This window comes from Boleophthalmus pectinirostris, unplaced genomic scaffold, assembly GCF_026225935.1.
Source record: "Boleophthalmus pectinirostris isolate CB_2022bp ecotype Guang Dong unplaced genomic scaffold, ASM2622593v1 HiC_scaffold_3, whole genome shotgun sequence".
NCBI lineage: Eukaryota > Metazoa > Chordata > Actinopteri > Gobiiformes > Gobiidae > Boleophthalmus > Boleophthalmus pectinirostris.
The window spans coordinates 16,909,430-16,932,037 of record NW_026571299.1 but is presented as its reverse complement, the minus strand read 5'-3'; the positions used below and the strand labels follow the sequence as shown (position 1 = coordinate 16,932,037).

At 39.7% G+C, this 22,608-nt stretch overlaps 2 protein-coding genes across 2 annotated transcripts; one reads left to right on the top strand and one right to left on the bottom strand.

Moving 5' to 3' along the window:
- Window position 1: 1 nt before the first annotated feature.
- tbc1d20 (TBC1 domain family, member 20) lies at window positions 2-11,612 on the bottom strand. Its single transcript, XM_020939767.2, has 8 exons — window positions 11,224-11,612; window positions 10,862-11,047; window positions 9,483-9,563; window positions 7,826-8,012; window positions 7,376-7,477; window positions 6,666-6,807; window positions 5,713-5,891; window positions 2-3,109 (listed from the first exon to the last, which is right to left on the bottom strand). Exons 1-8 carry the CDS (start codon window positions 11,279-11,281, stop codon window positions 2,845-2,847), a joined length of 1,200 nt encoding a protein of 399 aa, XP_020795426.1. The 5' UTR covers window positions 11,282-11,612; the 3' UTR covers window positions 2-2,844.
- A 527-nt stretch (window positions 11,613-12,139) lies between these two features.
- znfx1 (zinc finger, NFX1-type containing 1) lies at window positions 12,140-22,445 on the top strand. The gene is given in 21 exon segments (XM_055160425.1): window positions 12,140-12,286; window positions 12,921-12,988; window positions 13,076-13,647; window positions 13,649-13,876; window positions 14,099-14,333; window positions 14,397-14,755; window positions 14,849-15,028; window positions 15,093-15,199; window positions 15,439-15,677; window positions 15,781-15,903; window positions 16,075-16,223; window positions 16,337-16,480; window positions 16,627-16,717; window positions 16,911-17,188; window positions 17,767-17,906; window positions 18,055-18,187; window positions 18,283-18,450; window positions 18,785-18,895; window positions 18,996-19,091; window positions 19,199-20,559; window positions 20,561-22,445. Coding segments are annotated over 20 exon segments (5,820 nt in total). The 5' UTR covers window positions 12,140-12,286; window positions 12,921-12,939; the 3' UTR covers window positions 21,618-22,445.
- The last annotated feature ends 163 nt before the right edge of the window (window positions 22,446-22,608 follow it).

Genomic DNA, 22,608 nt, shown 5'->3' with positions numbered 1-22,608 from the left:
GCAAGTTTTGAATGGTTTAATTGTTAATACCCTGTACAACTATACACCAATAAAACATATAACAAAATAAAAGGCCAATACAAGTTTAGTGCATTCAAATAATAAAATAAAAAAGTGAGATGTAACAACCTTCATTAAAGATTCTATTGACTATTATACTTACAGCTTAAACCAGTGTGAGACTAAGGCAAAACAGATGAACTTCAGCATTTCAACGTCAACAAAAATAATACACATTAACTCGCAAGTGAACTTTAAAACTATTGTATTTGCCATGGTACGGTGTATTTGATCATTTAAGGTGTTCTGAACTACTGAACTATTGTGAAAGCTGACAGGTGGATATTAAAAATCTTAAATGCAAATGAAATGCGTGAATAGTAAGAACCAAGAAACAAAGGCGTAAATGTTTCAAAATGGCCTCCCAATTTGGAATGAAAGTTAAATCTGCTGTGTGTTGTGTGGATGCGTTGTAGACTTCACAGTATGAAAGCATTTTAAGGAACTGTATACAGCCTGAGCTCTTACTGTTTCAAAAAAAGGTTTTACAAGTACAACTGAACTTGGGTTGGGTTTCTTCATTCTCAGTATGTGGACAGCAAATGGTTAAGGAGCAGGAGCACTGATTAAAGAGGTGCAGGCGCTGGGGTTTAGTAGTGAGGATTCATATGAGAAAAAGCCATTTTAGATTTTAAACAACTGGATTTTAGCATTGAAACTGGCAATGAAAGTGAGAGACTCATTCTGCTTTCTGATTATACAATTGTCCTAAGAAACAAAACACCAAATGCATGGTAAATAGTATCCAATATTTTTCTTTTTTTTTTTTTTTAATAAAGACTAAATCAGTTGACGCTATACTTGATTTGAACATGTTTTACCTCATGTGGGGACAGATTTAGGTCACGTTTATGAAATTTAACATTGAAATCTTACATATAGTTCCTTTAAGGGTTCTATAACACCATAATTTTTTACTTTGTCAAAAAAAAAAAAAGTTTGTTTGCATTCACTGACTCTCAAAGTAATGCATTTTTCCACGTGAACTGAATTCAAAAAGTCTGATAAATGGTGAATTATTGATGTGTTTCCTGTAAACAAGATGCTAAAGTGCAGAGATGGTGCTTTGAAATGCTTAGCGAGACGTATGCGGTTTAAGTCTTCAAGAATACTACAACATGTGGCATTAATGTCAAGAAAGAAAGAATGGAGAATTGTAAGTTGAAGCATAATTTTCAGTTTTCAGGTCATGAAACACAGACCCTTTTAAGCAAGTGCAATAAAATATAATTTAGCATAATATAACAGCTGTAAATATTATATATTTCAATAGTAAGACTTGAGTAAACATGAAATGACAGCTTTATGATTTTGTAGTTATTACGCATTTGCCCAATTAGTAGCTGTAGTGTCTGTGTGTCATGACCAAACTTTAAAACAAAAAGTAAACAAAAAATATAACAAAGACAGAACTCACAAAATCCTCCATTTGGCTCTTATAGTAAAACTAACAAAGTAGGACTATACAAACACAAACCATTCATACTTAAAGGTGCACTATGGGACTTTTTGGTTGAGGGTCTCTCACTTGCTTGTTACTATGGTTACGTGACTGTTCTGCCTGTAAAGTTCCACAGCATGACATCGAGGAGCTCTACTTTGCATTTATTCAATTACAGTTTTTATTGCTTAAAATACCTAGAAAAACAGGCACTCTGACCGTGAGCGGGGTTGGCTCTCCACAGATCTGACCTGTAACTTGGTCTGGTTTGGTCTCCATGAAAACCGAAAGGTTTAATGTCATAGTGTGAAACATTGTCGACAAAGCAATAACATCTCCATGAAGACAAGCATTTGACGGACCCTCCGCCAGAAAAGTTACACAATGCACCTTTCACACCTCTGAAATGGCAGCAGTTTCAAGTCTAAGCAGTCAGCATAAATCTCTATAAGCATGTGTTATACCTTACATAAATAAACTTTGATCATGATACTTAGTATAAATACAGTCTTTTTCATAAAACCCCATCTCTTTCTCCAGCAGACTTTTGCTTGGGATCCTTAGATGTCCTAAAGGGGGAAAGTCTGTTAGTGTTTAGTCTTCACAAAACTGTCAATATTTAGACAATATGAAGTCCAGAAGCTGTGTTGATGAGAGGTGGAATCAGATTTGGTCAAATTATATAAAGTACAACATGATGTTATGTGTGTATTTTTAATTCTGTTTGCTCTAACAACAAGGCTATGCAGAGAAGTTTTGGATTTGATAGGTAAAACATCATTTGCATTGTGACCGAAGTCCATCCAAGTCACCAACATTAAACAGAGGTCAGTTGGGCTGGAACATTTTTATATAGAGGGTTTTATTACAAGACAACGCCTGTCATAATACTATCGACAGAGAAATATCAGCAAGGACGGAACTGAACTGGAGTCTTTGGTACGACGGTGCACGGAATGGAAAATGTCATTTGTAAACTAGGAAGAAGCACGAGTACACGACCGTGTGAAAAAAATTAAATAAAAATTTTTGCCACAGCATTAAAGCTACCATCTAGAATTAAACTGGATGACCCCTGTTGTATTTTTACTTATCACCACTAGATGCTGTCTACATTACTGCAGTCTGATAGTGTGACAGAAGAAGACCAGAGAGAGCACAGGAGAGCATGAACAAAGGCCAGGTGAGGAGAGGGGAGAGCAGCTTTCACAGCTGACAAAAAAAAAATCTAATAAAGTTGCAGATGGTAGCTTTAAGGAGGTATAACTACTGTGGGCTGAAAATGTACATAGTTTGACACAAATCTGATTCCATTGGGGTAAAAAGATTAAGAGTGGAGAAGTTCAAGGAAACAGGTCGAGCTTGGGAGCCCACTCCAGGGCAGTGTTGACCAGAGTGAGAGCAGCTGCCCCTAAAGCCACGGTCAGTCCCATGACGGCCAATCGGACAAAGCGCCGCGCTGCTGAAGGCTGAGCCACCGTCGCCACTGCTGTTGAGGGGGCGGGGCTTTCTACTGCCGCCGCCCTCTGTCTACGACGTCGCCGAAGAACCGAGTCTGGTCTTTGAGTCGACGCAAGCTCAAAGTCTTTAAAAGTTGTGGTAGCCATGCTTGAGAAGACAGACAAAGAAAAAGAGGGAAAGGGTGCATGTTAATAAAATAGTGATAAAGACAGTATGAAATAAAATGTGAATGTTGTTTGTGAGAAGAATAATTATGCATTGTGTAAGCATTGTTAATTCAATGCTAGGACTATATATAGTATAATATAGGTACAGTACCAGTCAAACATTTGGACACACTTTTCATCCAGTGTATTTTTCTTTACATTCACAACATCACAATATATCGAATATCAAAGTCAAAGTTATAGTGCAGCAATATAATTACAAAAACAGAGGGAACTCCATAGACCATGATCCTTTTCTCTGTTTCAGTGCCAATTATATTTTGAAACAACTGTTATAACCATTTTTAAATCTTAATTATTTGGTTTATGACAGAACTAAAGTCTTGTCAATGCATTTCAACAGAAAAAGTAGCATATTCACAATGTTAGCCTCCACAAAATATAGCAATAAATATCATGCCGTGAGATGTTTATCATGAAAATATCGTACCGACAGATTTGGATATCATTACATCCCTATGGCACACGGTATCGAATTTATGAAGAAAGTTATATGGAATTAAGTAAGATTTCTAGTCGAGGGTCCGCCACCTGCTCGCCTCCATGGAAATTGTATTGCTTTGTCCAGAACGATCCACAGTATAAATTAAACCTGTCTATCACAAAGGAGACAAGCAGGCTACAGCACTTCGCTACATTACAGTTCAGATCTGTGGAGAGTTGCCCCTATTCACAGAAGGAATTACTATATTTTTGAGCAATGAAAATATCAGGTAATGAATGTAAGAGAATTTAAGTAATTTATCTTCCAAGTACATCTCAGTTTAACACTGACTCACAAAAACTATATCTACACCATCATCTTCCCTTGGCATACCATTGGCATACCATGATCTAAACTGTGGCATATTGCTGTCTAACCAGTGTCTACTGGCCTTCATAGTCTCACCACACGGGCTTTATAAACCACCTCCTTTGCAAGCATAGTAAAGGGCAGGGGTCTCAGACTCGCGGCCCGGGGGCCAACTGCGGCCCTCGGAAGGATTTTTTGCGGCCCTCCACTTAATTCCAAAGAATAATGTCAGTGCAGCCCGCGGTAGATGTAAGCACAATCCCACCCCTCTATCGTGGGCCACACTGACAGATGAAGCTGCATTCGGTGCCCATACAGATTCACAACAACAGATTATTAACGCAGTTTACATCCCAAAACTCAACTTACAGCAGTTGTGAAGCAACGTGTCTAAGTGGATCTGTTAATACGAGTACACGTGCACATAAGGTGTTTTTTTTTTTCGTGCAACTGCTTAACCTGCTTAAGACATCCAGTTGGTCTCCAGCCTTTTACTTTCACCCTTTCTTGGACAAGTTGAAAACTTCTATAACAATGAATAAATGCTACATGGATATGTTTAATATCTTACCTTCCCTAGTGCTCCATGGTATGACAAGTTTATTTGTATAGTACAATTCGTAAATAAAGTAGGGAAAGGGAAAGCAATAACATCTCCATGGAGGCCAGCAGGTGGCAGACGATCCACTAGAAATGTTGAGCAATGCACCTAATACTTGGGCACCTTAAAATACTTAAAGGTTTTATTTTTTTAGATTTTGCTTCCTCAAAGTAACCACACTTTGTTTTGTTGACAGTGCTGCAAACCCTTGGCATTCTCGTCTTCATGATTAATGGCTTTCACTTCATAGGTGTGCCATGTCAGTGTTCATTAGTGAAATGCCAAGAGTGCAACGCAGTGATCAAAGCAATGAGTGGCTATTTAGAAGAATCTAAAACATAAAACATGTTTGGTTTTTTTTGTTTTATTTTCTAAATTCCATATTTGTTCATTCATAGTTTCGATGCCTTCAGTCAAATCTACTAGTAAATAATCATCATAATATAAAAAAAAGCATTAAATGAAGTGTGTGTTATTATTATTGGCAAAGGAGAAAATCAATTTGTTTACTGGACAAACGTTTAAGTTTCTGTAAACAGTGAAACTGGTGAACCATGAAAAAAGTAGGATGTTTCAGAGTAGTTAGCTCTGCCCTTCAGACAGATATATGGCAGTGTGCTACTTACATTTATGACCATTAGATATATTTGTTTGTTAAGCTGTTTGTTTAGCACGAGGGCAGGGTAAAAGTGGGGATAAAACAAATAAAACAAAACATAAATATTGTGTCAACTGTAACGTGTCAACCAAGAGTAGGCATATATATGTTTTCTTTTGTGTGAAACTTAACATAATAAAGTATCAATAAATAAATAAAGTAAATTAAGTGTGTCCAAACTTTTGACTGGTTGTGTACATTACTGAGGTTACTCATCACATATATTTAGAAACACTCACTTTGAACTACAATGGTATTACAGTGTTTTGGGGTCAGTCCATGTGATTTTGTTATCAATTGTGATCATCAAGTCATCAAAGTTCTGGTTTAGACATGGTTCAATCCTTTTGCTTGGGTCTACTTGTTCAGAAATGGTGGTTTAGTTTGTTTTGTTAATGAATGGAAAATGGCCCCAAGTCTTGTATTTACTTGGATAAACATGCAAATAAGTAAACAAAAAGGTTCAAATACCTGTCGTGGGAGACCACCTCTTTAGCCAGTTCAGAGGGCGGGAACTGAACAAACAGGTCTCCAGCCTGACTGATGAGAGTCTCATAGGGAAGATCCTGGGGGATCTGGGACAGCAGGTGATGGACCATGGCCATGTCACACTCGCACTCCAGTACTTCCTCTTCTCTGTACAGAACAATCTAAAGAGGAACAAAACAGGTCAGCGGAGGTAGGTAGAGTAGCCAAAAATTGGGCTCAGGTAAGAGTAACGCTGCTTCAAAATAATAACACTCAAGTAGAAGTACAAAGTTGTGGCCCAATAAATTACTCAAAGAAGAGTAAAAAGTATTTGTGATTTACTACTCAAGTAAGAGTAACTTGAAGCTGTTGAGACGTAACAGCACAATATGAGAAAAAAAAGTCAGTATTCAGTAACTATTTTTTTTTATTACGATAACGATATTATTGAGATATTTTAATATACTTCTTGGCAAAATAAATTCACTTAAATTAAAAACAATAATGACAAAACAAAGACCAATCCAAGTCTAATGTTAATAAAGAAAACTATCAATAATATCTGCCTTTTTGTCCATTTTACTTTCCAAAAAGAGTCACTTCGAGTCACTTGAGAGCTTTTAGTTGTTGCAGTACGTTTACTTTCTTACAGTATCGATTACTGTGTCAGCTAGTACTGCAATATCAACATTTTCGTTATATTTTGTGCAGCCCTATTAATGAGTTTCCTTAATTTCAAAATGAGTCTTGACTTAGTCCTGATTTTGTCTCTGTTATGTTTTTATTTTGACAGTTTCATTAGTACATTAAAGCATATATTTTGTTTGTTTAATATAACTTAAATGATTGAGAGAGTATTAAAATATTGCAATAATGTCGATATTGCAGTATATATCATGCTGCTCTAGTTTATACATAAATAAAAACTACATACATCTCCACAGAGCAATACTTACTACAGCAGCAAAATAGATGGGCATTAGAGGATGGCACGCAAGGAAGAAGTCATATAACCGCACAACGTGTCTGAAGTCTGACAGGACATGGCCAAACCAGGTTATCAACCAGCTTAGGGCAAAGACTGTGCCCACCTCTGACCTGAAAGAAGAAATTAATTAGAAAGAGCCTGTATGTTTAGTTAGTATTTAGTTTAAAATGTAGTTTTTGTGTGTTAGGTAATTAGTTTCTATTTTTTGCCCCGCCCACTTAGTCATTTCTGCCACTGTGACATTGCACAACAGAAACAAGTGTCATGCAATGCTTTCCTTATGGTTTTCCAATCTCTGCCTACTGTTTGCTTTTTTGTTACTCTTTAAAAGGCACAGTGATAGAGAATCAAGTGACTGGGAGAGTGTCAGACTGTTCTTTTTCCATGATTCTTGGTAACAATGAGCCTTGGTAACAATGAAACAGAAAAAGTGACCCTGTCAGTAGCTTCTGTGTTAGTTATTGCCTGTGAAAATACTATGTAAAGCGACTAGATTATATTTTGCCGTCTCAATTTAGGAACTTTTACCATATAATGCATGATGTAAAGAGCATTTATTATGACAAGAATAAATTAAAATCAGGCACAAACCTTTATATGCCCAATTAATTTAAAAGTGGTTCTAGTGGTAATCAATTCATGTCAAATTTGTTGCAAAATGTTTTGAAGTACACTTACTGCTGCATGAAATCATGAACCTCGGGGTTGACCCTATCGATGATAGGCATCAAATAATTCAGTATATGTTTTGTATTGTCCATAGTGGGGTCCATAAAGTCCCTGGAGGAAAGAAAATGCAGTTATTATTGGTGAGATCAAACAGATTAGACTAGGGGTGGTAGATATAGAAAAAATATAATACTACAATTGTTGTTTGAGTAATCTATAATTAACACTATTTTAAAAATCCATCAAACAAGAGTATAAAGGCATATTATGTGCTTCAGTGGTTAATTATATGGTTCATTCATGTACTAGACTTGGTTGAACCAAGACATTTACAGGCACATTCAGTGCATCCCTGATGCATTGTTAGAATACTGTCTGTCTGTCTGTCTATTTTTAAAACTTCTGTCAATATTGCCCACCTCTGCTTTAGACTAAACTAAGACTGCTAACACAAGGTACCTGAGGTGATGAGTGGACAGCTTTTCCACCAAAGCTGTTGCTCGCTGCTCTCCAACAACTAATAAAAAGGTGACAACGATGTCATGGTATCCCTGGTAATAGTGCAGCTGAGGGTTTCTTTTGAGCACTCGGAGGATGATGTCAATCAGCTCTTCCTGCAAACCCTCTCTCTGCTCATCGGGCATGCCTGCAAAAAAAAAGAAACCCAGACAGACACAAAAATGAGAAAAACTAAATCATTTCTGAAGGTGCAGTGACAACACAAATGTTCTCTTTACAGTGCACTATTCATTCAATCCACACTCGATGGTGGTAAAGTACTAATGTAGCCAGAGCTGTGCTGTGGAAGACTGATGGAAGCGAGGCTACGAATCTGCTCACACACACCACATTCATCCAAAGCAACGTGGGTGAAGTCTCTTGCCTAAGGACACAATGGCATTTTTTTTTCCACTGGCTCCACACATTGACACCTGGAATTCCCACCGGTCTCCCATCCAAGTACTGCCCAGGCCCTGCTTAGCTTCTGAGATCAGATCAGAAGATCAGGTTTTAGCAAGCTGGTTTGGCCACATAGAGCTTATTATTATTTAAATTGAGTTGAGGCTATGCTATGTCAACAGATAGAATATTTGGTAGGTGCAATGTTAAGATGACAAATACAGAAAGAACAGCTTACGCCCTGTCTTTCATAAATGGATAATATTTAACAATCATGGTTATAAAACTTTATGGTCCAAATATTCTATCCATATTGACTACTGACCTGAATACTGAGACAATATTGATTTACTGTGGAATATCCAAGTTTAATACAGAATTTAAACAGAATCAATACAGCTTTGGTTGGTTGCATAGCTAAACCAAGAACATGTAAGCTCTTTGATCACATGTAAAACTGCTGGATCACAAGGAAGACAAATATTACAACTTCCAATAATGAAATAGTTGAAACATCAATGAAGCCAAGGCACTGGTAAAAAAGTGAAATAAGAATGAGAGGAAAATCACTGCAGAGGTACATTTAAAAAGCAGTTGGATAAAAGATACGACAATGATTAATGCTTCACAAAACTCTCTCTAAAAACTTTATGACCCAGTTTCTCATAACTCCAGCAAGTCAGGGCATCATCTACTGTGTGTGGATACTATGAACATACACTCAAACCCAGTAAATATTTAACACTAGTGTAGATGTGAAATTAATGAATTAATTATAACAATGAATACATAATGTAAAAGGAAGAATATTAGGATTTAGTTTATTAGCTGTTTTTAAAGGAGCACTATGTTTCTAAGTTTCCTGGTGGAGGCCCTGCCCTCTGCTTCTCTCTATGGAGACAACATGTTTTGTTTTGTTTTTTACAGTATGGCAATAAAACAAGCAGGTGACACAACCAGGTTAAGTAAGTCAGATTTGTGTAGAGACACAGCTTACAATAAGAATGCATGTTTTCCAATTAGAAATACATTATTAAAAATTAACATCTGTAATTGAGTAAATGCAGGATGGATAAGTGTAATGCCATACTGCGGGAATTTCTAAGAGGCAAGCAGGTGCCATACCCTTCTCCAGAAAAAGTACATAGTACTGCTTTAAGTGTTGTATAAAGGGAGAGACACTAAAGGAATTTTAAAATGTTAAAGTTTAACTTACCAGGGGGGAACCTCCGCAGTGAGCGCTGTACATCCAGAAGCACCTGGTTGTAATCCTTGTTGTTTTCACGATCCACAGTTTCTAGGAAGTTGTGTTCCCATTAGTCAAAATTATAAACGCACAGGTGGGAGAAGTTGCATCTGTAATATTGTATCGACTGCAGTTTGTCTCTGACATGAACTATGCATTTAGAATGGATTTATCAAAGACATTTGCCAACTTCCGATGACCGTGATTGACAGGCTGATGAGAAAATAAGAATGGCAGTTTAAGGCCGCCACACACTACAGGATTTTTCAATCTTAAATGATTTTTAAATATGCGACAAAAAGCACACACTACAGACATGAAGAGAAAGAATCTTACGAGACTTAAAATCTCCAGTCGCAAAGCCTGCAGTGGGATATGGCTGAGTACCACAGGCTACACAGTTGTGAGCACGATCGTCATTTTCTGTAGTAAAATCACTCGTTTTAAGACTCTTAAGTGTTCAAAAGATCAGAACACAGCACTTCTAGTTTAGATACAAATGTAATGGGAAGGTTTTTTTTTTAACAGTTTCTGCTACTACGTGCAGTTATTCACAGTTTTCATTGTGCGTTTCATATCCTGTTTTAATGAGAGCTGCTCTCCTCACATATGTTTTGGGAGCATCATGACCCAGCACAGGCGCAGATGTTCCCTTTCTTTTGATAATACTTGGTTGGTATGTTTTGTGAAGTCTGACGCTATTTCAGACAGAGTTACAACCCTGCATTGAACAGACTTGTCCTCTGCCTATCTTTGCAAAGATATAACTTTTATTTTTGTTGTTTCAATGGATGTCTGTTATTTAAAAAGATAATTTTCCATGACACAAGTCAAAACTGTATTATTATGTGTGAAATGTGGTAAGCATAAAAGCATAAAAAATTGGCGATAAAGTACACAAGAAGTTAAGTCACTGTTGCTAATCTGCAGCTTCACCTCGATCTATGAACTGTGTGCATGTACAGAGACACACATGAGGAAATTCTCCTGTAGTGTATGGAGGCCTTTATGTGTAAAAACGAAATGGAAAAAAATAAGACAAAAACAATGACATTTTTGAGAAGAGATTGTACACATATGAGACAAATTAACAACTGTGTTTGGCACTTCACAAAGAATGAATGCTTGACCACTTCATGGTCTGATGAAGGAACTGACTCACCATGCAAGTGAAAGTGTTGCATGTTTATTTAATCATTAATAACTGTGCTGCTAATCGGTCTATTCAAAATGTTTCACTTCATACAGTTGCCAACAGAGAGCACCAGAAACCAAATTTGAGCATTTAAAAGCAAAATGTTGACAGACATATGTTACAGTTGCCTCACTCTGAAACTTTAGCCTAGTACCTGGCTCCTGCTCCAGCACATGAGGCGGCACGTTGAGAAGCCGAGGCCAGACCTGACAGCGGATCTCATCGGTCAGCAGCCCCCCTTCGCTGATGGCCATCCTCCTCAGAGCTGCTACATCCACGGGACTGGTGCTCAGAGCCTGGGTGATGTCCGCTATCTTCCTCTTCCGCTTGCTGTCGTAATCTAACACAAAAGCAAAAGTGGGTTAGCCTTAATTAAGCATGATATGTTTAGATGACGGGTTGGCTCGTGCTGCAGATTAGATTGTAACGATGTATGTCAACTAAAAAGGCATATTTAGCATCTCAAATGTAATAAACAAAGCACTGATCTGATGTGACGTTTATCAATCCACGTACCATTGCACTGCCTCCCATTCACGGGCGACGAGGGACCAGGACTTCCAGATTTCTCCATTTTCCGCCTCTTTCACGCAGTCAAACGCATATAAATTCGCCTTCCATTATTTTCGGAGAGCCTCAATTTACCCCGTTTCTAGCGACAAGCTGTTTGATTAGCCACGCTAGCAAGACACAGCCCTTTACAGCCAATGAAAGCGACATCATCTGCCATTTCAAATGCAACTACCATTCCGATTACAACTCATTCGCCAAATATGCAACGAGTAACAGTTCGCGAGGTGCTTAATATTGGATAAAAGATGAAAAAATCTACATGTTTACTTTGATTTAAGCTACGAATGGGAATCAGCGATCACTAGCCAAAGCACAGCACAGCGGACTGAATGATGACGTAAGAACGCAAGGGGCGGGGCCACGGAGGCCGGAAAAAACGTCGCGGTGCATTTAAGAGCTCCGAGAATTCTGAAACTCAATTTTGCATTAGTTTGTCAGTTGCTATTTTTAATTGCAAAAGTGCTAAGCTACATTATGGCTCTAAGGCTACACCCCGTTTATTCCAACTGACTGAGTAGACTGAAGCCAATTTATACATTAACAGACTACTAACTCAAATAGGTGCATAATGGCCTATAAACAATCACAAAATTTGTCAAATCCTTTTAAATTATGTTAGGAAACAGGTACATATTATGCAATCCGTATAAGTAGTTCTCCTGTTTTATATTTCATTTTCATGGAACATAAATACATAAACTAACTAAATACTCTATAATAAAAAAAGGGCTATTCTCCACTGTTTTGGTGTAGTTGAACAGAATATGTAGGCAAATTGTTTAAGGTTTAAGGTTTGCTTTAGGTTTAAGGTTTAGTACACCAAGCCCGACAATTTGTCTGTAAATAGAAAGTTACGCGGTGTTTCGGATTGTCATCTTGGGTGCGGAGCCTGATGATGAAACGAAACTGAAAAGTGCCCAGGCTTTTAAAAAGTGCTTTGCCATCAGCTGACGCATTCGCCTTCCTCGTCCGGGAGACGCCGGTCAGCACGACGAGAGCTGAGGAGGTAAGGATCATAATGATTAGGATATTTGGAAATTATTTGTCTTCTCAACTGGAATTAACAGTATTAGCGTACGGCGGTCGACCCATTTTAAAATAAATGTCTAAATCTGAGAGGAATCTTAATTTCATTTGTTTGTACTCATGATTATTATGGGCCATTCCATGTGTAACCTTGGCGTATAAAGACATTACAGTAAACATTAGATACAACTAGGATAGTACTATTTTAGATCAAATGAAACTAGACTTAGTAGGTTCTTTAGGAATCCACTAGAGGTCATCCTAGAGCTGCCCAAAATTGCTGCTTTTCAGCTTCAACATTAGTCTGTATAGATGTGGGCAGTTTAAATGAATGTTGTTATAATATAGATTTGTGTTGTAATACAGTGGGTTCTTGGGTCTAGTCAATAATCAGAATGATCAGGGTTTAACAGTTGTGCATTTACCTATTGGATATTTCATGGCAAAGTACAATCATCACATTCTTTCTAGGATCTGAAAACTACCAAATGAGTAGGCCTAAATCCAACATTTAAATAATAAAACATGTAAAGAGTCTATTTATATGTTTTTGGCTAGTAAACAAAACGTTGGAGTTATTTAAACATGACTGTCTGATATACTTTATTCCACAGGTCTATATGTGGTGATGTGATGGAGAAAAAAACAGGACACCCAAGGCGAGACAGTGGAGCTAAACATGGTGACTCGCAAAGTTTGCATTCCTGTTGTTGTTGTTATTAATATCAGCTAGTCTTATCAATTTTTTTTATGTTATTATGTCTTACAGGCAATGGACATACTGGGAATGCTAATGGACCAATAGGTAGGGGAAATGGAGGGGCACGAGGAAGAGCACCCCCAAACCGCCCCAAGCCTAGTCAATGTGAAACTGAAAAGAAACCAAATCATGGGCTTGGGGGAGGAGCTACAGCAGGTGCAGGAGGACAAGGCGGGAGGGGCATGGGGAGAGGGCAAAGGACTGCTGGAGCTGAGAGGAACCAAGACAGGGGCCGAAGAGATGGAGGCAGAGGGGGGAGAGGGAGAGGAGGGAGCAGGAGTCATAGTAGACCTGGAGGAGAGAGAGGGGCTGGTGAGTTTGGTGCAAATGGAAACGAAGGATGGAGGATGCAATGGCAAGACAATGGAGACAGAAGGGGAAGTAATAGCGGGGCAAGGAGGGCAAGTAGACCAGAGATAACTGAAAATATGGGGGACAGGAGAAATGGACCCAAGTCGGATGCTCCTAAAGTAAGCGGGCTAGGTTTTAAAAAGCTTGAAGAACTTTCTACAAAAGAGCCATCAGAAGTGGCCGTCTGTGTGTCCTCCCACCCGGGTCTGAAACCTCTGCTGAGTGAGTCTTACAATGAGGAAGGACCTGGTGGAGCTGCTGTGTCAGGTGCTGAGTAAAGCCTTCAAATCCCGAGCAGACAGGGGCACCCTGCAGCACCTGGCTGGGAGAATCAAAAACTCAGGCTTTCTGCGCACTGTCCTGCCACAGTACCTGGCAGGTGTAGGCTCTGAGTCCGACAATGCCCGCAGAGAGAAATATCCACAGCACCTTGAGAACATCGTGGCCATCCTCACACAGGTAGAGAGGAGACAATACACTTATGATTACAAAAAAATCTTTTAAAAGGCCAAAATTACAGTGCAAAATGGTTAAAGTTCATCACCTGCTAATTTCTTGGAGACAACTATGTAGCAAATGCTCCACCAAAAATGTTAGTAGTGTAGTGCACTTTTAAATCAAGACCTGAAACATGTACTGTATATCCATGCCCTAATTCACTGTATTTTTATACTATATTAGGTGCTTAGCACCTTCCCTGCCAGCTCAGTCCAGCCTGTGAGTCTGCTTCTGGCGCTGCTGCCAGTGGCCATCTGCAGCCTGAGGACTTCAGGAGTGGACGTTCCAGCTCAGATAGAGGCGAATATGGAGCATCTTGAAAAACTGGTCAGACATCTCGAAATCAGGTCCAGAGAGGGCACGTTACGTTCAGACAAGGATACATATGCCCTACTGCCCACTGATGGTGACAACCAAGGTAAACCATTATCTAGATTTATATTTTGCTACCTCCATACCAAATGCATGTGCTGTTGTGCAGATGAAGACCAGCAGGACTTCAGGACTATTCCCATCTACCCAACCCCAGAGGAGCTTCGACACGAGGACAGACCCTATCTCAGACCCAACCTCACCTCCCAGCGCTACCAAAACACCCATGTGTATCTGGACACACACTTTCGGCTGCTCAGGGAGGACTTTGTGAGGCCGCTCAGAGAAGGGATCCAGGAGCTGCTGCTACTGCAAATGAACCTTGGACGAATGGACAACCTGGGGCATCAAGTAAAGGGAAAGCGACTGGACGACATCAGAATGTATCATGATACAAAAGTGATAGCCCCTAAGTGCACAATCAATGGCCTGGCATATGTCGTCCAGTTTAATGTGGAGCCACTGAAGGTTAGCCTCAAATACAAAATTTCCTGAAGCAAATTAAACATATATATACATTTTGTGTTTCTAAATACAATAATTTATATTGTTACCCCGCAGTTTGTGCGCTGGCAGAATTCCAAGAGGCTGATCTTTGGTTCATTGGTCTGTTTGTCATGTGATAACTTTGAGAGCTTCCTCTTTGCAACTGTGTCAGATCGAGACCCAAAAGATCTCCAAGAAGGAAGAGTTCAAATCACTTTTACAGAGGAAAGCAGACATAGGCTGGTCAGGATTGAGGTGAGACATAATGATTAATAAACTTTTAAAAAGCATGTCAAGCTGAAGTCCTCTTCTGTTTCAGCAAAACCAAGTGTTCTTGATGGTAGAGACCACTGCTTACTTTGAAGCTTATCGCTATGTCCTGGAGGGCCTCCAAGAGCAGGAGGAGGGAGAGCTGCCCTTTCAGAGGTACACATACAGTATGTGTCTGTATTGAGTGTGTGGGAAGACAGGAGTGCTGCTTGAGTTTGTCAAGGTCATGTCTTCTATCTAACTTGGAAAGTTTCCATGAACTAGTAGTATGTGCAAGAACAAAGCAGTCTCTCATACCAGCTGTTCATTATAACAATTTTATGCACAAAGCAAACCCACGTACAAGTCATTAAAAAATAATACATATTTTTTAAATTTGTTGTATTTTACGTTAGGTACCTTGTAGACTGCAGCCCAGATGTGGACCCTCCAGCTTATCTGCGCAGAGCTGACACTTATGACCTGTCGTCTGTGGCCCACCCTGACTTCAAGACCAGAGTCAAGCCATTTCACTGCCTGGATGCAAAGGCCTGGCCCACAATGGAGGAGCTGGGGCTGGACGAGTCTCAGTTCAAAGCCTTTCAGTTGGCCCTCACTAAAGAGCTAGCCATTATACAGGGGCCCCCAGGGACGGGTAAGACAAACATGTGACACAGCAAGAAGGGCTTATCTATGAAAAATACATACCCATTACTTTTTTTTTTTTTATTTTATTTTTTTCCTTTTTCTTTTTTTAGGAAAAACGTATGTTGGATTAAAGATTGCTCAGGCTCTGCTGACCAACCAGAAACTTTGGAGGATTAATACTCCCGTTCTGGTTGTGTGTTACACTAATCATGCTTTGGATCAGTTTCTTGAAGGTAACAAATACACCATAGTATGGCATTATACTCTTAACCATGATTTGTTGAGCTCAACTCAGTAAATGGATAATAACTAAAAGTTCTACAACTTATTCAGCTGTAGCATTGTCATACTTGCCCTGTTTGTGTTTTATATGTTGTTAATTAATATAATCTTTTACTTTTCAGGTATCCATAAATTTCTCCCTGATGGAATAGTGAGAGTTGGAGGCCGCAGCAACAGTGAGATCCTGAAGCGCTTCAATCTGAGAGAATTGGCTCACAAAGAGAAGGGCAAACGGAATGGCCGCAACGGCCTGTCAGCTGCTTATAACACAGTGAGTATTTTGAGGATGGTATCATTACTTCACTCATACTGTACAAATGCAGTATTTCATTTATAATGTAAAGCATTATTTCACATTTTAATTAGAATTTAACTATTTGACAGATTTTTCGAGAGCTTTGTGAGGCTGAACGTGAGCTGCAGGTTCAGAGTATGCAACTGGAATGTTCAGTCAAAGGAGTCCTACGAGAGAATGTCCTGCAACGACATATATCAGCGAAGCACTGGGACAGTCTACATGTGGTTTATGTACGACTGAAAAAAAAAAAATAATAATATATATATATATATATATATATATATATACACACACACACACACACGCACACACACACACAGACACACACACATATATATATATATATATATATACTTTTTTCCCCCCTTTTCTATAGATGGATGGATTTCAAAGGAAGCTTGGCAAGAAAAACCTGATCATGGAGTGGCTGGGTCTTGGCGGTCTCTCATATGGACATGCAGTCAATGGTAAGGACTGATTTTGACATTAAAGTGTCAACAAAGCTGATCAAACAGTCATGTTATTACTCTAGTTCCTCATAGTACATACAGTGTTACTGTAAGCAGAGTTGCTCCTCCACAGAACTGACCTGTAACAGGGGCTGGTGGGGTTAACTGTTTGTCCCCATGGGATAGATAATATAAAGTGACTGTGTTTCAGATATGGACGTCGAAGCTGCTTTGGAGGAGCCAGAAGATGTCCTCATTGAGCCAGAAGATCTGCTCATTGATATTGAAGAGGAGGCAGATATGTTGGCAGCTGAGCGCATTATCGATGACTTCATTGATCCCAGAGCTGGAAGAAATGGACACAAAAAAGGGGACACGGAGCAGGCCCTCAGGGAAGTGCAGGACATGATGCTGGCCATGTCTCTGGATGAACCTGAGCCACAGGCTAATCCTCAGCCAATTCCGGGAATGAGTGATGACATTTGGGAGGTACAACATTAACCAAGAATCAGTCATCACTGTTAAAGGGGCAATATGCAACACCTGTTCTTATTTTGTGCACTTTTCTACATCACCATAAAGAGGCACTGTTCTAATTTCCTTTGAAGGGAGTGTCCCTGTCTGAAATTTTTACCTATATATGCCAATTTAGGAGTTGACACCCATATTTTATGTTGAGATACCTTACACATAATATACACTTTATTTAGGTTTTTGTTTTACAAAAATAAAAATCAGATCCAAACTGCTAATGCTAATGTTATCATGTCAGGATCATTTCTACCAAATTTTGTAATCCTGTCAACCACAGTATATAGCATTGTCTCAAAATATATTTATTTATTTGTTTGTTTGCTTGCTTGTTTGTTTGTTTGTTTTATTCATTCATTTTTCAAAAAAAGTAAGCCTGCTTCTATATTGTCTGTCCCCAATGGGAACTTATTCAGAATTTTCCACTAGCCTAAAAGGTCCCATTGGAATAGAAATATTTATAGGCCAAATTATATGTGAAATTCTATGATCAAACTTACAACATAGTGAATTATTTATTACTTGTTGTGTTTCAGTTGCAAAAGAAACAAAAGAAAAACTTGAAGAAAAGAATCAAACATGAGCTGCAGAAAAATTCTACTATGACTGAGACAGAGGAGCGCCGTATTACTAATATCTGGACACTGAATGTAGCTGACAAATGGAGACTTTATCGGTAAGCCAAAAATAGCCAGTAAAGGTCATCAAATAAATATACTGACATCTGCAAATCAGTGATTATTTCCAAAAACAGTCCCAGTCTTGAATCGTTCAGCAAAGCATTTATGGTATTTGTTTTTAATTGATGTCTTACTTTTTTGCAGTTTGTGGCTTTCCCGTTATAGAATAGAACTGCGCACCAAAACCTTGGATTTAGAACAAGAATATCAAAACTCAGTGGACAGACTCGCTGAAGTCAAACGACAACAAGACTGTCATATTCTTAGAGAGGCAACGGTAAAGTATGAGTATTGTAAAAAGTATCTTAGACCATCTACTAAGAAATGTGGTATTCTCACTAAATATAAATATATTTCTGTGAAACTGTGCAGGTGATCGGCATGACAACGACAGGTGCAGCCAAGTTCCGTCACACGCTGCAGCAGGTGCGCCCGTCTCTGGTGATCGTGGAGGAGGCAGCAGAGGTTCTGGAGGCTCACACCATCACCACTTTGAGCAGCGCCTGTCAACACCTCATACTCATAGGAGATCATCAGCAGGTGAGGTTTCATAGTTTTATATTCATACACACAATATATGTAATATTGTCACAGCCCCTGATGGTTTGAGCCTTAGATGAGGCTGTTTGGTCTGATGTCTCTAATTGGATTACTATCAGTTATATTGCACACACTATGCTCTGTTGCCCTGTCTGTGTCTTTTTTGGAAATTGTATTTTTGGAGGGCTACAAAAGGACAATTGATGTGTAATAAGGGTCATGGAATTTTCTGGAGGTGAGGGTGCAATGAACTGTGGTTGACAAATGTGCCAGGGACCTATAACCCTACTTAACCCTACTACCTACTTCATAATCTTCAAAATGTTTCTTGCAGCTGCGTCCAAGTGCCACTGTGTATGAACTTGCAAAGAACTTCAACTTGGAGATGTCGATGTTTGAGAGACTAGTGAACATGAAACTTCCCTTCGTCAGACTCAATTATCAGGTAGGTACTATCGTGGCATTATTGTGCCAATCCTATTATGTATGTGTTATTTTTATTGTAATTTTGGTGTCTAATTTAAGAATTTTTTTTTGTTTTTCAGCATCGCATGAGGCCTGACATTGCCCGTCTCCTGACCCCACACATCTATTCAGAGCTGGAGAACCATCCCTCAGTGTTACAGTATGAAAACATCAAGGTGTGTGACCAGTCCCTGTTATGACTTTCTATGAATTTTCCAGAACGCTTGACATTTAAGATGATATTAGGCATTTACAACAACACATGTTTTTCCATGTTTTACAGGGTCTGAACACCAACCTGTACTTTGTGGAACACAAATACCTGGAAGAAGAAATCAAAGATGGAAGAAGTCATCAGAACAGGCACGAAGCCCAGTTTGTTGTTGCTCTGTGTCGGTACCTCCTTCTTCAGGAGTACAAACCAGAGCAGATTACCATCCTCACCACTTACACAGGCCAGCTGTTCTGTCTGCGCAAACTCATGCCTGCTAGTCAGTTCTCAGGGGTCAAAGTGCACGTGGTAGACAAATATCAAGGAGAAGAAAATGACATTGTGTTGTTGTCTTTGGTCCGGAGCAACATGCAGCGTAGGGTGGGCTTTTTGAACATCCCCAATCGAGTGTGTGTGGCTCTGTCACGTGCAAAGAAAGGCCTCTACTGCATTGGGAACAGTGAGATGCTCGGCCAAGTCAAACTGTGGAGCAACATCTTCCACACTTTGAGGGAGAAGGACCAGATTGGCACAGCTCTGACCCTCTGCTGTCAGAATCACCCCTCTCGACAGGTCAAAGCTTCTGGTGCCACCGACTTTGAACAGGCCCCTGAAGGAGGCTGCACCCAGCCCTGTGAGTACCGCTTGGACTGTGGCCATGTGTGTGCTAAAGTCTGTCATCCCTATGACCAAGAGCACAAGGAGTACCAGTGTTTGAAGAAATGCCAGAAGATTATTTGTGATTTAGGACATCGCTGCCTTAACCTGTGCTACCAGAAATGTGGTGATTGTAAAGTTTTGGTGGAGAAGACCATCCCTAAATGCCAGCACAAACAGATGGTTCCTTGCCACAAGGATCCATACAGCGTTGTGTGCCAAGAGCCATGTCAGAAAACACTTGGGTGTGGACATCCATGTGATAAAGTTTGTGGGGAACCCTGCACCTCTAGGTGCAAAGTAAAGATTAACTTTAATCTGAAGTGTGGCCACAGCCAGAAGGATTTTTGTTGGTACAAAACACTGCAAGAGGAGCCATCCTGTACAACTCCATGCGAGCAACAGTTGAAATGTGGTCATCCATGCCGTGGTAAATGCGGTCGTTGCCACCAGGGGCGCTACCACTGTGGCTGTTCCCAGAAGTGTGAGCGCCTCCTGGTCTGCTCTCACAAGTGTCAGGCTCCTTGCACAAACTGCCCTCCTTGTTCTCGTCCATGTGAGAATCGCTGTATCCACAGTCACTGCCCCAGCCGATGTGGTCAGCCCTGCCAACCCTGTGTGGAGCCCTGTGCCTGGCAGTGCCCACACCAAACCTGCACCAAGCTCTGCCACGAGCCCTGTGACCGCCCTCCATGTAATGAACCATGTGATAAGACCCTGGCCTGCAGGCACCCTTGCATCGGCCTGTGTGGAGAGAAATGTCCAGACAAGTGTCGCGTGTCATCGTGAAGAGGTCACCGAGATCTTCTTTGGCTTTGAGGACGACCCAGAGTCTCGCTTTATTCAGCTACAAGACTGCGGACACGTCATTGAACGCAGAGCAATGGACCAATACATGGAGATGGATGAGAGACAGCAAGACAACCAGGAAGAAGTGGCAATCAAACTCAAAGAGTGTCCCAAGTGTCGCACACCAATACGCAAGAACCTCCGTTACGGCTCTCACATAAACCGCTGTCTGGCTGAGATAGAGCTGGTGAAGCAGAAGATTGCAGGAAATCCAGAAGACATTCATTCACAAACTTTGGCCTTAATGGTACGATGCACAGAAATCAAACACAAGGCAGTACTACCATATGAGTTCCGCAAAATAGAAGAGGAACTGCAAAGCCCTCCCCTCTCCGCTGTCGACCTGTGGGTCATTGAGAACAAAATGGACTTCTATACACGAGTTGCCAAGCTTCAGGTGATTGAAAGAGAAAAGATGTCTTCCTCTGAAGCTGCAGCATTTAAAGAAAGGATTCAAGAGTTTATGAACTGGCTCAAAGCTCCACAGCAGAGATTTTCAGAACAGCAGGTGTACGACTTGGACCGGGAACTACGGAGACTCACGCTTTTGGCTGAACTAAATGCTCTCTCCTATATGGCACAGCTTCGAGGACAAATGAGAAACATTCAAATGGAGGCACAAACTCTAGGAGAAGTTCTAGGAAAGTGTGGTCCGTTCACTGAAGATGATGAAGCAAGAGCCAAACAAATCATAAAAGAACTGAAAAGAAAGTCCCCTGACACTGGATTGGGGATCAGTGATGAGGAGAGGACGATGATTGTCTCAGCCATCCAAATGCCCGGTCACTGGTTCAAATGCCCCAATGGTCATGTGTATCTTATATCCGATTGTGGAGGGGCCATGGAGAGCCGCAAATGCCCAGACTGCAATGCTGTTATTGGTGGGGCCAGTCATAGGGTTGCTACTGGTAACCAGCTGGCCTCCGAAATGGATGGAGCACAAAGACCAGCCTGGCCAACAGCACTCGGACCACAGTTGATTTAAACTGAACTCTCTTATTTCAGATTGCATTGGGCACATTCTAACTGGCAGAAGTACGAATATTAGAGATTTAGTCTATTAATTATCATGCACTTGCAGTTACATTCAGTACAATAAAGTAGTAGGCTATGTGAAATGGTGGAAAAACTACTGGAAATCTGTACTCAAGTCAAAGTACAGTTACTAATGTACTCAGTTATAAGTATAAGTTTAAAAATCTACTCCTCTTCATTAGACTTGACTTTATGTTTTAAGTATGTAGCTCAAAAGTTTTTTTTTTTTTGTGTGTGTTTCTACATTTTTGTCTACTTAATTGTCTACATTTTTTAAAAGATGAACCAAAAAATAAATAAAATTAAAAATTAAATGAATGAAATAAAAAATGAAATATATAGACATCTGATTGCATATTTGTAATTACAAATTGGATGAACTTTGCTTTGAAAATATGTGTTGGACTGAATAATTTGTCTTTTATCCTATTACGTGTGAAATTCTAGTTGTTAGTATTGGTGATTTTCAGATACTAGAATGTGGATACTTGTGGGGCAAGAGTCAGATTTGACTATAGATTACATTGTACTTTGCCACTGAATGACTAAAAGCTAAATGCAAAAATATTGGGCCTTTGTTGGACCTGTTCTATTATTGACCAGAGCCTACATTGTTCTGTATTGCAACAAAAATCAGATTTTTAACAATAGTAATTTTAGCTGTTCTTGCCTGTATTAAACCGTGTGGACCTTTATAACCTTGTGAAACTCAGCAATATGTGTGTAATAACTTTTTTTTTAAATGAACAAAAAATAAACATCAAAACTGAAAATGTAATGTGTTTATCTGCTTGTATGTTGGTCACTGCATGAAATTAAAACTGAATATTATTATAGCATCCGATCAGGTCATGTTTGCAAATGACAAATGGTTCTCAAACAGGCAACAATAACTGTAAATGTCACAGGCACTTTTCCAGAGTGTAAGGTCTCTTAGGGTT

What these genes read in the sequence shown, in the direction of transcription:
- tbc1d20 (XM_020939767.2), bottom strand. Translation starts at nt 11,281, where the DNA reads ATGGAGAAATCTGGAAGTCCTGGTCCCTCGTCGCCCGTGAATGGGAGG. An exon ending in TGTGCTGGAGCAGGAGCCAG is followed by an intron (nt 9,564 to 10,861) that starts GTACTAGGCTAA and finishes ACAACTTCCTAG; the next exon opens with AAACTGTGGATCGTGAAAAC. An exon ending in CTGTCCACTCATCACCTCAG is followed by an intron (nt 7,478 to 7,825) that starts GTACCTTGTGTT and finishes TCTTTCCTCCAG; the next exon opens with GGACTTTATGGACCCCACTA.